The sequence below is a fragment of the Arachis ipaensis genome, chromosome B08 (assembly GCF_000816755.2).
Source record: "Arachis ipaensis cultivar K30076 chromosome B08, Araip1.1, whole genome shotgun sequence".
NCBI classification, from domain to species: domain Eukaryota; kingdom Viridiplantae; phylum Streptophyta; class Magnoliopsida; order Fabales; family Fabaceae; genus Arachis; species Arachis ipaensis.
In genome coordinates this window covers 99,060,259-99,073,846 of record NC_029792.2, presented here as the reverse complement: position 1 = coordinate 99,073,846, position 13,588 = coordinate 99,060,259, and the positions used below count along the sequence as shown (strand labels likewise).

The window sequence follows — 13,588 nt, the reverse complement described above, 5'->3', positions numbered from 1 at the left end:
TTGAATCCTATTCCAGTATGATCGAGAACCGGCAGATGATTAGCCGTGCGGTGACAGCGCATTTTGGACCATTTTCACTAAGAGGACGGGAAGTAGCCATTGACAACGGTGATGCCCTACATAAAGCTTGCCATGGAAAGGAGTAGGAATGATTGGATGAAGATAGCAGGAAAGCAGAGGTTCAGGAGGAACAAAAAGCATCTCTATACGCTTATCTGAAATTCTCACCAATGAATTACATAAGTATTTCTATCCTATTTTATATTTTAATTATATTTTAATTATCAATTCACCATAACCATTTGAATCCGCCTGACTGAGATTTGCAAGGTGACTATAGCTTGCTTCAAGCCGACAATCTCCGTGGGATCGACCCTTACTCACATAAGGTTTATTACTTGGACGACCCAGTGCACTTGCTGGTTAGTTGTGCGAAGTTGTGACAAAGAACTAAGATTATGAACGTGCGTATTAAGTTTTTAGCGCCGTTACCAAGGAATGAACGATCACGATTTTGCATACCAGTAATCACCAATCCTCTTGTACTGCTTCCTATACTCTCCCTGTATCTCATCCAATGCCGCTTGCCTAGACCTAGCTGCCATTGAGGTTGTAACTGTCAGGTTCCACTTCCTTTGTGCCTTGTTCACCAATTCCTTGATCATAACCCTCGAATTATGTTCCACCTTCTTCTTAAAAGCCCTACTCAGCCACTTTGTATGCATTATTCCAACCCTATGAGATTGGCCACAACTATGCTTAAGGTTCATGGACCGTAGTTGCCAAGTTGCTTCATTTTTCATCTTAGCAGCATACAACCAAAAAGGACAACTAGGCTGACAAACAGCCCTCACTCTAACCAAATCAAGCTTCGCATACCTCAGTCCCCTTCTCGTTTGTACTGCATACGACGTGACAGTGTCCTTAAATTCCTCTCTTGAAGCAAAAACTGTTCCCACCTCCCACTTGTAACTATTCATATCTTTACAATCCTTATGAATTGGATAACTCCTTGCCTCATTATTATCTTCCCCTTCTCTTTTTTCATCACTGGAACCAACACCAACCTCATACTCCAAGTCCACCTCATCGCTATTGAAGCCTTCCTCATCACTAAAATCGCCATTCATAACCCCTTTGCCTTTATCAACCCTCTTGCTACTCTTGGCAGTTGTGTCTTCCTCAAACCCACTCTCATCATTATATTCCTCGTTACTATCTGTAAAATAAATGTCGTTTGCACTATCACCCTCAGGATCAGACGGAATAAACTCCTCATCATCGCTGTCATCATCGCTGTTTGACTCACCCCGTTCATTTTTAGCGGCCAAATCTGTATCTACCTGATCTCCTTCATTGCCTTGTTGCACATCATCATTTTTCATCTCTTAAACTTTTTTACCCTCATAAACCACCAACTCATTACCCGGATTCTGCTCTGTTTGGCCTCCAACATCAATAAACCCAGCTTCAGGAAATTCTTCAGCATCCTCAACTACATGCACCACAAACACCTCAACATGACTCCTCAAGTTCGCTATTTTGCACATCTTCAGTGCATCACTATCCGTAGCAAATAATTTCAGGGCCTTCTCTAACCATTGACTAGCTGGATCCTTATACCACAGAACTGCAATGTTCTCTCTGGTGTATCCGAACTGCCCTAGCTCTCATATGCCTCAAATATAGACCAGCAATCACTATCAACATCTTCAATCACTATCTTTTCTCCCCCTAAATACTGCAACGTCCCTTCTTTATAACCAAATCGCCCCCCATGGTAGACAGTCAGGGTAAAGCTTTCCATTTCTTAAAGACACAAAAAAAAAACCAATTCAAACCCTCGCACAGCTAACTCGAAACAACACCGTAAAAAATGCTGCATACATACCTCAATGTCGATGATAATGCCAGACCGACCACCTTCCTCACGTAGCTAGTGACCTCCAAATGCAGTTCAAATACTCCTCCGATGAAGACACACCAGACCTAGGGCATCATTGAACATGAAACATCACCTTCGAATGTGTGTAACGAATGAGAAAGTAAATGAGTTTCGCGGGAATGAAAAACAAAGGGATATGGACCATCAGGGGCAAATGTGTCCAAAAATTTTCGTAATTGGGGGGAAGGATGATTTTAAAGCGTTTTGTAACATTGAGGATGTTTTTAATAAAAAAAAAAAGGTTGGGGACGAAATCGATTTTGACCCCAGACATTGGGGACGAAAAAAGTACTTATCACTTCCTATAATATTGTCTATAAGTACATATTTAACCATCCAATTGTGCACAATAATAAAAATTATAAAAAGAAAAAAAAATCTCTACAAACAAAAATAAAAAATGCTATTCGCATACTAAAATTAGTTATTAAAGTTAGCCACTAATGTATTTATGTATAAACATATGTGTGGTTTAATTTATTTTTAATATGTCTTTATATTTTATACTAATACTAACTTTAGTGACTGATTTTAGTGTACAAATAACATAATCAAACAAATATATATATAAGGTTCAAAATTTCAAATACATATATCATTTGCATCTTGCTTGATGATTATTCCGTCAAGCAACAAATTCTTGATTGGGAAAATTGGAATAATCATAAAAAATTAAAGGGAACCAAAAGCAACAAATTTATACATAAAAAAATGAACTGAAAATTTTAAAACTTTTTTAAAATTAATTAAAGAATACCCTGAAAATATTGATTAAAAAAGTTAAAAATATAAGGTGTGTTTGGTTTGCATTTTTATTTTTTATTTTTTTATTTTTAGTATTTTTTATTTTTTAGATTTTGTGAAGAAAAAAGTGAAAACAATAAAATTCTGTTTTCTGTTTTCACCTCCTATTTTCACTTTTTTCTTCGCAAAATCTAGAAAACAGAAAATACTGAAAATAAAAACAGAAAATAAAAATACAAATCAAATGCACCCTTAGTTTATCAAATTTTTACGAATAACATAGAAAATGTGGTCTTTTTACAAATGTGATATCATTTTTTAAACTAATTATTAAAATGTCTATTTTAAACTACTCATTATTTTTATTTTTGTGAAAGGGATGACAACGTAAAGGTGTCTTTCTCTGAGAAAGCATAAAATATAAACACCCTTTTTTTATTTGTTAACATTAAATTTTTTAATTATAACAGAAATAAAGTATTTGCAGTACAATCTGAATTAATTTAAAAGGTAAAATAGATATAATTTGTTATGATTTGAATTGGATCCATTTATATTTTATCCAAATTTTTTTGTTTCAAAGTCAGAAGTTTATTGATTTATTGAATAAATATTTCGTCCAATTTGGACTACAACAAAAGAATTGGCTAAAATGCCAAAAGAAAAAAAAACAAGTTCAGACATAACAAAATGAAAAAAAAAATTATATAATAAAGAGAACTCAGAGCTTTCAAGAAGGAATTAATGGAAGAAACTCCTCCACCAAACTATTCGATGCTGCAATAATCAGCTCAGGAGTAGTGTCTTGTTGTTCGAAGATCTTCAGATTTCGTGCCAATCAAATCTTCCACAACGTTATTGCTATGAGGCTTTTGTGACGGTAGCCTCCTCTTGCCCTCATCACTACTTCTGTCTAACAATCCCAAACTTCTAAGAAGATGCCAGGTATGAATTGAGTCCCTAATGCTTGCCAAATTTCTGCTGATTTTGAGCAATTAATCAAGCAATGCATCACTATTTTAGGTTCCATTTGGCATCTAGGGCATGTACTATCAAAATTGGGGATTCTCGTCTGAATTCGAAGATTGACAGGGAGAGCTTCATGGAGTGCTTTCCAACAAAAACTTTGATTTTTGCTGCTATTTTCAGGGACCAAATCAAGTTCCAGAGATGCTTTTTTGAGAAAATTTCTGGAAGGAAGGCTCTGGGTTCATGTTAGAAATGAAAAGCTATGTTATATCCAAAAGATATAATGTAAGATTCGTTCTTCTCCTTGTAGCATATAAGTTTATCTGGACCTTGATTGAGTGGTGATTGTAAAATACTGTGAGCATCTGTAGTAGAAAAATTTTCCATTATCAATTGTTGACTCAAAACCCCAAAAGGATAATTTTCCATAACCAATAATAAATACACCTCCCTGCAATTCCTTGAGAGACGACCCGAGGTTTAAATACTTCGGTTATTATTTTTATTGGGTTTGCTTTAGTGACAAACAAGTTTTTGTATGAAAGGATTATTGTTAGTTTAGAAACTATACTTGCAACGAGAACTTATTTGTGAATTCTTTACTAGCAAAAATCCGTTCGTCAGCGTCGCTGGCGGCAGTAGCAGCAGCTTTCGGGACTGGATGTCGTCATCGCTCCCTGTCTTGTCACCGCCTCACAGTCAATCTCGCACCGTCGTTTCGCCCGTCATCACCGGAGACTGAAGCAGCAGGTCCTCGAACTTCCTCCTTACCTTCAGCAACTCCCGCCTTCAGCAACTCTCACTTCAGCAACTCCTCAGCTTCCTTCGTACAACCTGGTCCCAATTTGGTAAGTTCCAACAAATTTTCCTGTTCTTCTCTTTTTTCTGTTTTGTTGCTGTGTTTGATTTTTTTGCTAAAAATATCAATGAATTAGTCTCTTTGTTGCTGAAAATAATCACATTGAGAGAAGATCACTAATGTGTATCCATAAAAACATGAACTTTATCAATGATTGAAGCCAAAATTGGGATTTTCACTATTTTATTAATAATTATATAATTGGGATCAACAGAATTAAAGGGGTTATGCAGAAAATTGGTAACTGAAATTGAAAAGGACTTTTGAAATAAGTAGTGGCGCGAGTAACTAACAATGTTGTTAAGGAATTTATGCATGGGGTTATGGAGATATATCTATGATGAATACATTTGTGTTTGTTATGCACACAGAGTCAAAGGTTGTTGGGTATGAAGTATGAAGAGGAGCTTAACACAAATGAATAAAATGTGTGACGTTATTTGTCAAACCCAAATGTGTCATGTTGTTACTTCATTGAATTTTAAATAATTTGTTGATGAAAATATACTGTGCTAGTTCTTTTTGTCGCTGAAAAATCATTGAGATGAGTTTGATGTTGATAACATTCACCTGAATTTGAATTTGTTGCGGTTCTACTCAAATGATTACTATGCTAAAAATGCTGCCCTAGATTTTTCATAGGATATTACTAGTAGTATTACAAAACTCATTGCGTTGAAACCTATGTTTTGATGCATATACTATCTGGAAAATTGTACATGTAATGTTTGGTATCTTGAATTTGGTTGATAATATAAACACGAACATCGGCCTTAATATTATATGGAAAATGCTGCTAGACATAATAATTTGTTTACCATAAGGTGTTAACATGCTCAACTTTTTGGCCATTTTTATTGAATACTCTATTGTCGAATTTGAATTTGTTACTGTTCTACTCAAGTAATTACTTAGCTAAATCTTTGTGTTGCTGAAAATCATTACTAAGTTGAATTTGATAGTGATTGAATATTGAATTTGTAACTTCACTGAACCTTAAATAATTTGTTGATGAAAATTGACTGAGCTATTTTTTTTGTTGCTAAAAGATCATTGAGATGAATTTGGTATTGATAACATTCACTGAAATTTGAATTTATTGCTGTTCTACTCAAATAATTATTTAGTTAAATCCTTTTGTAGCTGAAAATCATTACTGAGTTGAATTTGTTAGTGATTGAACCTTGAATTTGTTGCTTCTAGGCCCCCTTGGGCTACAATTGCTCTTGGTATGTTGCGTTTTCTCTCCATAACTTGGTTTTAATTTATAAATTTTTGCTTTAAAGTTTGAGTTGCATACAGAGCTCTTGTTAACTTCCATTTTAGTCTATTCTTTTAGTTTAGGTTAAGATGTCTTATGAAGCTATCTCCTAGTTCTACCTGTTCTTGTTTACAGGGTAAAATTTTCACTTTTTTATGTATATAGAATTAGAAAGAAAACGAGTCTGGGCAATGGATGTTGATTCGGAACTACTCAGCTCACAAGACAATGTTGAAGTTTGCATGATGACTGGTGTCGAAGAAAATATGAATTGCACTTGTGATTGCGGTGGCAGTAGTAGCAAGTGTATTGTTGTGACGGCTGATGATATTATAAACTAGGCATTTGAAATATCGGATGCAGCTTAAAACTTGTATGTATGTTATGCGAGGTGTGTCGGGTTTGGAGTTCGCATGGGTGATACAGCGCATGGAAAAGATGAAACACAACACAGAATGCGATTTTTTTGCAACAAGGAAGGAAAGAGAGCTGGAAAATACATCTCTAATTCGAATAGGAAGAGGAAGCATAAAGTGCCAACTCATACTGGTTATGAAGCCATGCTGTCAGTGTAGTTTGACACCAAAACTTTAGCTTGGAGAGTTAAGAAATTAGTTGAGAAGCACAACTACGATCTTGTCCCCCAATACTTGGTACACCTAATTCCAAATCACTGTGGGTTGACTGAGGCTCAAAAAGCTCAGGCAAAAATCATGAATGATAATGGTCTACCAACCTCTAAAATAATGGAACTAATGGTAGGCCAAGTCAGGGTTATGCTAATGTTGGGTTCACAAAGAAGGACCTAGATAACCACATTGAAAGAACTCATCGTGCAAAGCTCATTGGTGGAGATTCTAATGCTATAGTTAGCTATCTACTTGGAAAGGCCGATGTTGACCCCATGGCCATGGCAAGGTACAGTGGTACTGATGAAAGTCAGCTGGCGAATTTATTTTGGGTAGATGCCATTTGTAGGGCCGATTATCAGTGCTTTGGAGATGTGCTTGTATTTGATACAACCTATCGGAAGAATAAGTACAGAAGGTCGTTGGTAATCTTCTCGGGTTGTAACCATCACTGCCAAACATGCATATTTGGCTTTGCCTTGATAGAGGACGAAAAAATGGCAACATATATGTGGTTATTGCAAAACTTTCTAGAAGTTATGCTGAACAAGTCTCCTAGTGTTATGGTCACAGATGGTGATGAGGCAGTGAAGGCAGCAATTCAATAAATCTTCCCAAATGCAACTCACCGATTATGTGGTTGGCACATTTAGAAATAATGGGAAACATAAAAAACAAAGGTTTTTTCTGACGACTTCAGAAGATGTTTCTATGCTCCATGGCATCTGGATGAATTTGAAGAATATTGGGAGAATATGTTAAAAGAATATGGGTTGGAGAAAAATGATTGGGTACTAGATGAATATCAAAAGAGGAAAAGTTGGACAAGCGCCTACTTGCAAGATAAATTCTGTGCTGGATTTAGAACAACATCAAGGTGTGAGGGGATAAACAACTTTATCAAGAGGCTTATTGGCATTCTCCAAAGTTGTTTAGAGCTGGTCCATAATCATGAACATGCTCTTAGGGATTATAGACACAATGAATTAGTTTCTCAATTTAAGACGGTGTATGGAGAGCCTGTTATAACAACTCGTTTAGCTACATTAGAGCTTTGTGCTGCAAATTTTTACACAAGGGAGATTTTTGGCAAAGTAAAAACAGAGATTGAAGAAGTGGTTGCATTAGATGTTATAAATGAAGAAAACATATCAACTACTGTTGTGTTAAAAGTTAAGGAGTGTGACAGAATGCAACATATATACACCATACTGTATGATCGCAACACTGAGAATATGGAGTGTGAATGTAGTAGATGGAGTAGTGAAGGCATTTCCTGCAGCCAGATGTCTTGTGCCATGAAAAGGATAGGTTTACAGAAGTTTCCAGAAAGTCTTCTTTTGAGAAGATGGTCCAAGGATTCCACAAAGTATCTGGATGAAAGTTCAGCTGGAAGCACTATGCAAGACAAAGAAAGAGAATTTTTAATGCCCTATGGCGTATTGTCAGTGGCAGCTACATGGATAGTATTCTTAGGAGCTCAAGATGGTTCTTCTTTTCATGACACCATGAATGAAGTTTCTCGTTTAACCAAAATACTAGAGGAAAAGTCGTGCTTGAAAAGAGGAACAATAGTGCCTCCCACGCTAAACTTTGTTGGTGACCCTTCAATTGTCAAGACAAAAGGTATACCCAAGGGAAAAAAAGAGAGAGGGAAACGGAGGTGCACTAAATGCAACAATTCCAGTCATCTAAAGAAGAATTGTCCTGTGATGAATGACGGTGACAATTCGGGTGATAAGATTGGTGGTGGCACGCAGGCTAGCTTTGGTGCAGAAGAGGTCAGTAAGATTCAAAATTGTATTATGCTTTACTTGAATTAAAATAAATTGGTAAATTCTATGTTGTAGTTATACTTGATAACAAGTTTGACTTTATGCCTTCTTTTCTCATAGGAGCTTTCCAAAGACCCTATGGCTTCTCAAGGGACATCAACAGAGCCAAATACAAAAGTAGATGCATATGTACAACTAGGGTTTGAAATAGGTAATTCAGGATTGAATAATAGCCATGAGACTCTCATCCCACCATATGGAAGTCATCAGTGGTTATTACATGTATGAATAATAACGACAAAAATAACTGTTAAAATTTAGTGATTTGTAATTTCTTAAATATTGCATATCACATTTTGATTCGCTGAAATTATATTTCTTTTCTTTCAAATTTGTTTATACCGTGGAGAACAGGATGTACAACAAGGACAATATCCGAAGTTCAAAGGCATGCAGTAGCATTAACTGTTTATTTTGACATGTTATTTAAATTGTTGGATTTTAATTAGTAGTGTATTGAGGATGATAGAATATTTCCAAGGAATCAACTAAATCTAGTTATTTTACTCAGACAAGATATTTTTTATTGGCCAATGTGTCGTTTATCTAATTCGTAGTTATTAACTTATAGTTTTCTAAAATGACAATCTGAATTTGTATTCTAAAAGTATGTTAACGTATTTATAATGCAAGTCAGATGTTTGTTGCTTACTAGTTTTACAAATGCTTATGGTGATAAGAAAATAATCACTAGATTTTCAATTTTTTTCTTAATCTTTTGTATGTCATATAATGTATGTATTTTGTATTAGTTTTAATTTCTTATTGGGATCATTGAGTTTGGGAACTAGAATGTTAGAAACTTAGAATGTAGCTAAAAATTAGCAAGGTATGCTAGTTAGAAAATGTTTGGGCGGGAGCCCGTTTCACTTGTAAAACAATATCATGAATCTGGAGGAAGATAACGAGCTTGAAAGGAGAGGGAATAAGAGGCAGCCTAACAAACTCTAGCATAGCAGCGGGAATAAGAGGAAGCCCAACAATCTCCGCCTACTCCAGTTTCATTGAATTCAATTCAGAAAGATGAAATACACGCCCAGGTTAGTAATTGAATATGATTCAGTGATTGGAGCAAATCAAATTTTTTAATTAATTTTTTTAAAAGAAGAAATATTATTAAGTGTTAAGTATTAAAAATTACATCCCTGCTAGTTTCAAAATTAGCAGGATAGTTATATCTATTCCCTAGCTGGTAGTTGTTTATATGTGTCATGTAGAGAGGGATAATGGTCTGTTTTAATTATTTTGTGGTACTCTTGTAGCTACTCTTTTCCTCTTTTGTTTTTATTTTTGTCATTGACATTGACATTTAAGTAGATTTTGTGCCAAATACCAATAGATTAGGAGTAATAAAAAGTATCAGGGTCTTTTCACAATTAGAAGTATTCTGCATACATTTAACACCATGGGTCACATTATATCATATCTGATTTATGCATTGGGTTTTCTTAATATTGTATTCTCCATTGGTGGACATCTTATAAAATGTGACTATTATTATACGGTCAAATCAATTTGGCTAAAGTCAAGTATTCACTGGAACACTTTAAGGTGGACTAAAACTTTTGAAAGAGTTTTAATTCATTTGTTGTTAATGCAAAGTTGCTCCTGAACTTCTCTTGATCTTGTTAGTTGATAATGAAATTTATGTAAGTTAATAGGATAAAATTTGGGGAGAAAGGCGACTTGAAATATAAAGAGACCCCATATGATATATATTATCTACTATAGAATATATATATCTCTACTGATCCTGCTAGAAATTGATTCTAGAACTAAAAAAATCTTTCTGACCATTGAACTGGTACTAAAGGGTTGGTTGTATACAAGCAGTTAGAAGATTACCAATTCTTTTGTTTTTTACTTATTTGATCAATCAGGCCCTTGTTATCATGATTAGCAATCCTATGAACTCCTTGTTTCCATTGCTGCCGAGGTTTTCAAGAAGGTAGAGACATATGATGAAAAGAGATTCTTTAGGGTCACCACCCTTGATGTAGTTTTTTTACTATGGAAGCCCTGAGCAGAGGAGAGAACTTGCTAGTTGACTAGGTGGTCAGATATTGCCTTTAAGTCTGCAGATGTATGGCTGTCGTGTAATCCAAAAGGTATGCAATTCATATTGATTCTTGTAGTTTTATAGCATTAGTATGCATTAATTTAGTCATGTGGATGAAAGGTCACATTTTTAATTGGATCTTCTTTCTTTTTCTTGTTACCCTATATTCTACATCGGAGGGTTGAGAATATGTCTGCTTCAGCATCATCTATTCTTCAGCTGCTTTATTAGAATTTATAACACATCAAAACAGTTAAGTCATAAAGAATCTCAAAATCCAAGATTTTCACTTGAATGGAAGGGGGCAAAACAGGAAAAATTTTGTCAAACAATTTTGTTGGACATGGTGAGGATTGTGCATAATAAGTATATTATACTTTCATTTATTTTAGGCTACAGGAAACTCCATTGTTGCACAAGTGCTTAAGCCACCATTCTATTACTTGGTTGTCCCTGGTAACTAGTTTTATTTACCTTAAAAAGCTGTACAAGAATTTTGAAGGATAATGGCTACTATCAAGTTTTGAACATGTTTTTAACCTTGTCTCTATTCCAAATTTAATAGTATTGCCATATTTTTATTTTGGTTTACTCCCATGCACTGCATGCAGGCACTTGAGGTCATTGAACTTGAACAAAAAGCCCAACTTGTTCGTGAGCAAGATGGACATGTTATCAGATGTGTACGTGATCAAAATGGGAATCATGTTATACAGAAATGCATTGAATCTATTCCAACAAAGAAAATTGCATTTATAATTTCTGCATTCCGTGGTCAAGTAAATTAGGAAATGTGAAGAATAAATGACTATTTGTACCCATGAAAAATAAAAATGATGACATATGTATGATAAACCCCATTTTTAGGGTTTATCTTGTGCTTGATTTAGGGAATTTTATAACCTTTTAACCCACATTTATCCAATGAAATAGCATGGTTTTATAACTTCTCCTTTAATTATGCTTAAGCGTGAAAACATGCTTTTAGGTCTTAAAATAGCTAAATTCAATTCACCTTGATTCTATTAGATGCCTTGATATGTTTGTTAAGTGAATTCAGATTTAGGAGGCAAAGATAGGATCAAGGGAATGAAGAAAAAGCATGTATAAATGGAGAATTCATGAAGAAATGAAGGAATCGCAAAAGCTGTCAAGCCGACCTCCTCGCACTTAATTGGCCATAACTTGAGCTACAGAGGTCCAAATGATGCGGTTCTAGTTGCGTTGGAAAGCTAACATCCAGGGCTTCGAAACAATATATTATTTGCCATAGTTGCTACACGTATGGTGATGCGTACATGCACTGTACGCGCACGCGTCGTTGCTGCCATATGATCCACTTAAAGCAATACGTGGCCAGCGAATTCTAAAGCCTTGTGGGCCCAATCCAACTCATTTCTGATGCTATTTGACCCAAGGATTGAAGAGAGATGAGGCATCTAGTCATTAGTTTAGTTTTATTTTAGTTTTATCATGCTTTAGTTAGTTTCTAGAGAGAGAAGGTCTCTCTTCTCTCTAGAATTAGGAGTAGGTTAGATCTAGATTAGGAACTCTTAGATCTAGTTTAATTTCATGCTTTGATTTACTTTTCTCTTTTCAATTCTTCTTCTTCTACATCTCTTCTCTCTAGTTTAGCATTTTATTCATGTAATTCTCTACTTTTATTTTGATGCACTTTTGTTCTTCTATCTCTCTTTCAATGCAATTTATGATTTCATGTTCCTTTATTGTTGATTTGATTTGTTGTTGTTTAATTTCTTTCAATTGAGTAGTGTAGATTTACTTTCCTTGCTATTTTACTATATTTTCCTTTTATGTCTTCCAAGTGTTTGATGAAATGCTTGGTTGGATTTTAATGTAGATTTACATTCCTTGCAATTTTACTATGCTTTCCTTTTATGCCTTCTAAGTGTTTGATAAAATGCTTAGTTGGATTTTAGAGTAGAATTTTATTCTCTTGGCTTGGGAAGGTAACTTAGAAATTCTTGAGTTACTAATGTCCAAGTGATTGACGGTTGGGAGCCATTAACTCTAGATCTCACTAATTGATTTGGTGTAGAACTAGGACTTATGGTCTTGGATTGACATAACTCACTTGACTTTTCTCTACTATTAGTTAGGGGTTAACTTAGTGCGGTTGGTCCTTGCCAATTCTCATGTTGTGGTTAGTGATTAGGATAGAGATCCTTGACCACCAACCTTTGCCAAGACCTCTTTAGCTATTAGTTTATTTTCATTGCCATTTATTTTTCTTGTCTAAAATCTCAAAACCCCAAACATACTCCATAACTAATAACAAGAACACTTTATTGTAATTCCTAGGGAGAACGACTCGAGGTTCAATATTTTGGTTTATAAATTTAGGGGTTTGTTTTGGTGACAAACAATCTTTTGTATGAAAGGACTATTGTTGGTTTAGAAACTATACTTGCAACGAGATTTCAATTGTGAATTCTAGACCTCACAAAAGTCCATTCATCAAAATGGCGCCGTTGCTGGGGAGTTGCAATGGTGTTGTGCTATTAGTTATTGTATATATGTGAATATTGTAAATAAGTTTACCTTTTGCTTCTTTGTTAGTCTTTGCTAGCTTTAGGATTTAATTTTCTTGTTTCTTATTTGATTTTATTTTCCTTTTCTCTTGCTATCATGAATTCTGACTTTGGCTATGAGTTTGGTTTTCACTATGTTGTAGGAAATGAGGGCTATAATGAAGATGTGTATCAAGGATGGGATAATCAAAGGTGGGAGGAGCCATATGCATATGATCAATCTTCATGGCAACAACCTCCACCAATGCACTATGAAGAAGAGCCATTCTATGATGCATGTCAATCCAATGGCTATGGTGAATCTCCTTGTGACTTTCAAGAACCACCACCATATGCCTATGAGCCATATCCACAACATAACCCTCAACCAAACTCACAAGCCCCTTTGTACCAAACATCTTCATGTGACCCTAATCCATATCCAACCTACCAACAACCATATGAGCCATATGAACCACATATAGAGCCACCACCATCCCAACATCAATATTTTCAAGAGCCACCCCCTCTATACTATTACCAAGATGAACCACCTCCAATGTATGAAATTTTTCAACCACAAGATGAATACTACTTTCCACCATAACCTCCCATGGAAGATTACTCATGTCTATCAATCCAAGAGCCATATGATCCTAATCATATTAAGAGGAACAAGAGTCAAGGGATCGTCTCAATGAAACATTGGATCAACTTCAAGCAACCATGGAGCATGTTGTGTAACAAGTGGAAAGA

At 35.2% G+C, this 13,588-nt stretch overlaps 1 protein-coding gene and 1 long non-coding RNA gene across 2 annotated transcripts; both read left to right on the top strand.

Annotated features, from left to right (window-relative positions):
• On the top strand, positions 3,268-3,774 carry LOC110265984. The gene is made up of 2 exons (XR_002352735.1): positions 3,268-3,634; positions 3,713-3,774. It is a non-coding gene; the product is annotated as an uncharacterized LOC110265984 (long non-coding RNA).
• Positions 7,163-8,470, top strand: LOC107611265 (protein FAR1-RELATED SEQUENCE 7-like). The gene is made up of 2 exons (XM_016313214.1): positions 7,163-8,188; positions 8,303-8,470. Exons 1-2 carry the CDS (start codon positions 7,163-7,165, stop codon positions 8,468-8,470), a joined length of 1,194 nt encoding a protein of 397 aa, XP_016168700.1.

Coding starts and splice junctions, on each gene's coding strand:
- LOC107611265 (XM_016313214.1), top strand. CDS start 7,163: ATGTTAAAAGAATATGGGTTGGAGAAAAATGATTGGGTACTAGATGAA. Junction 8,189..8,302: donor CTAGCTTTGGTGCAGAAGAG/GTCAGTAAGATT, acceptor CTTTTCTCATAG/GAGCTTTCCAAAGACCCTAT.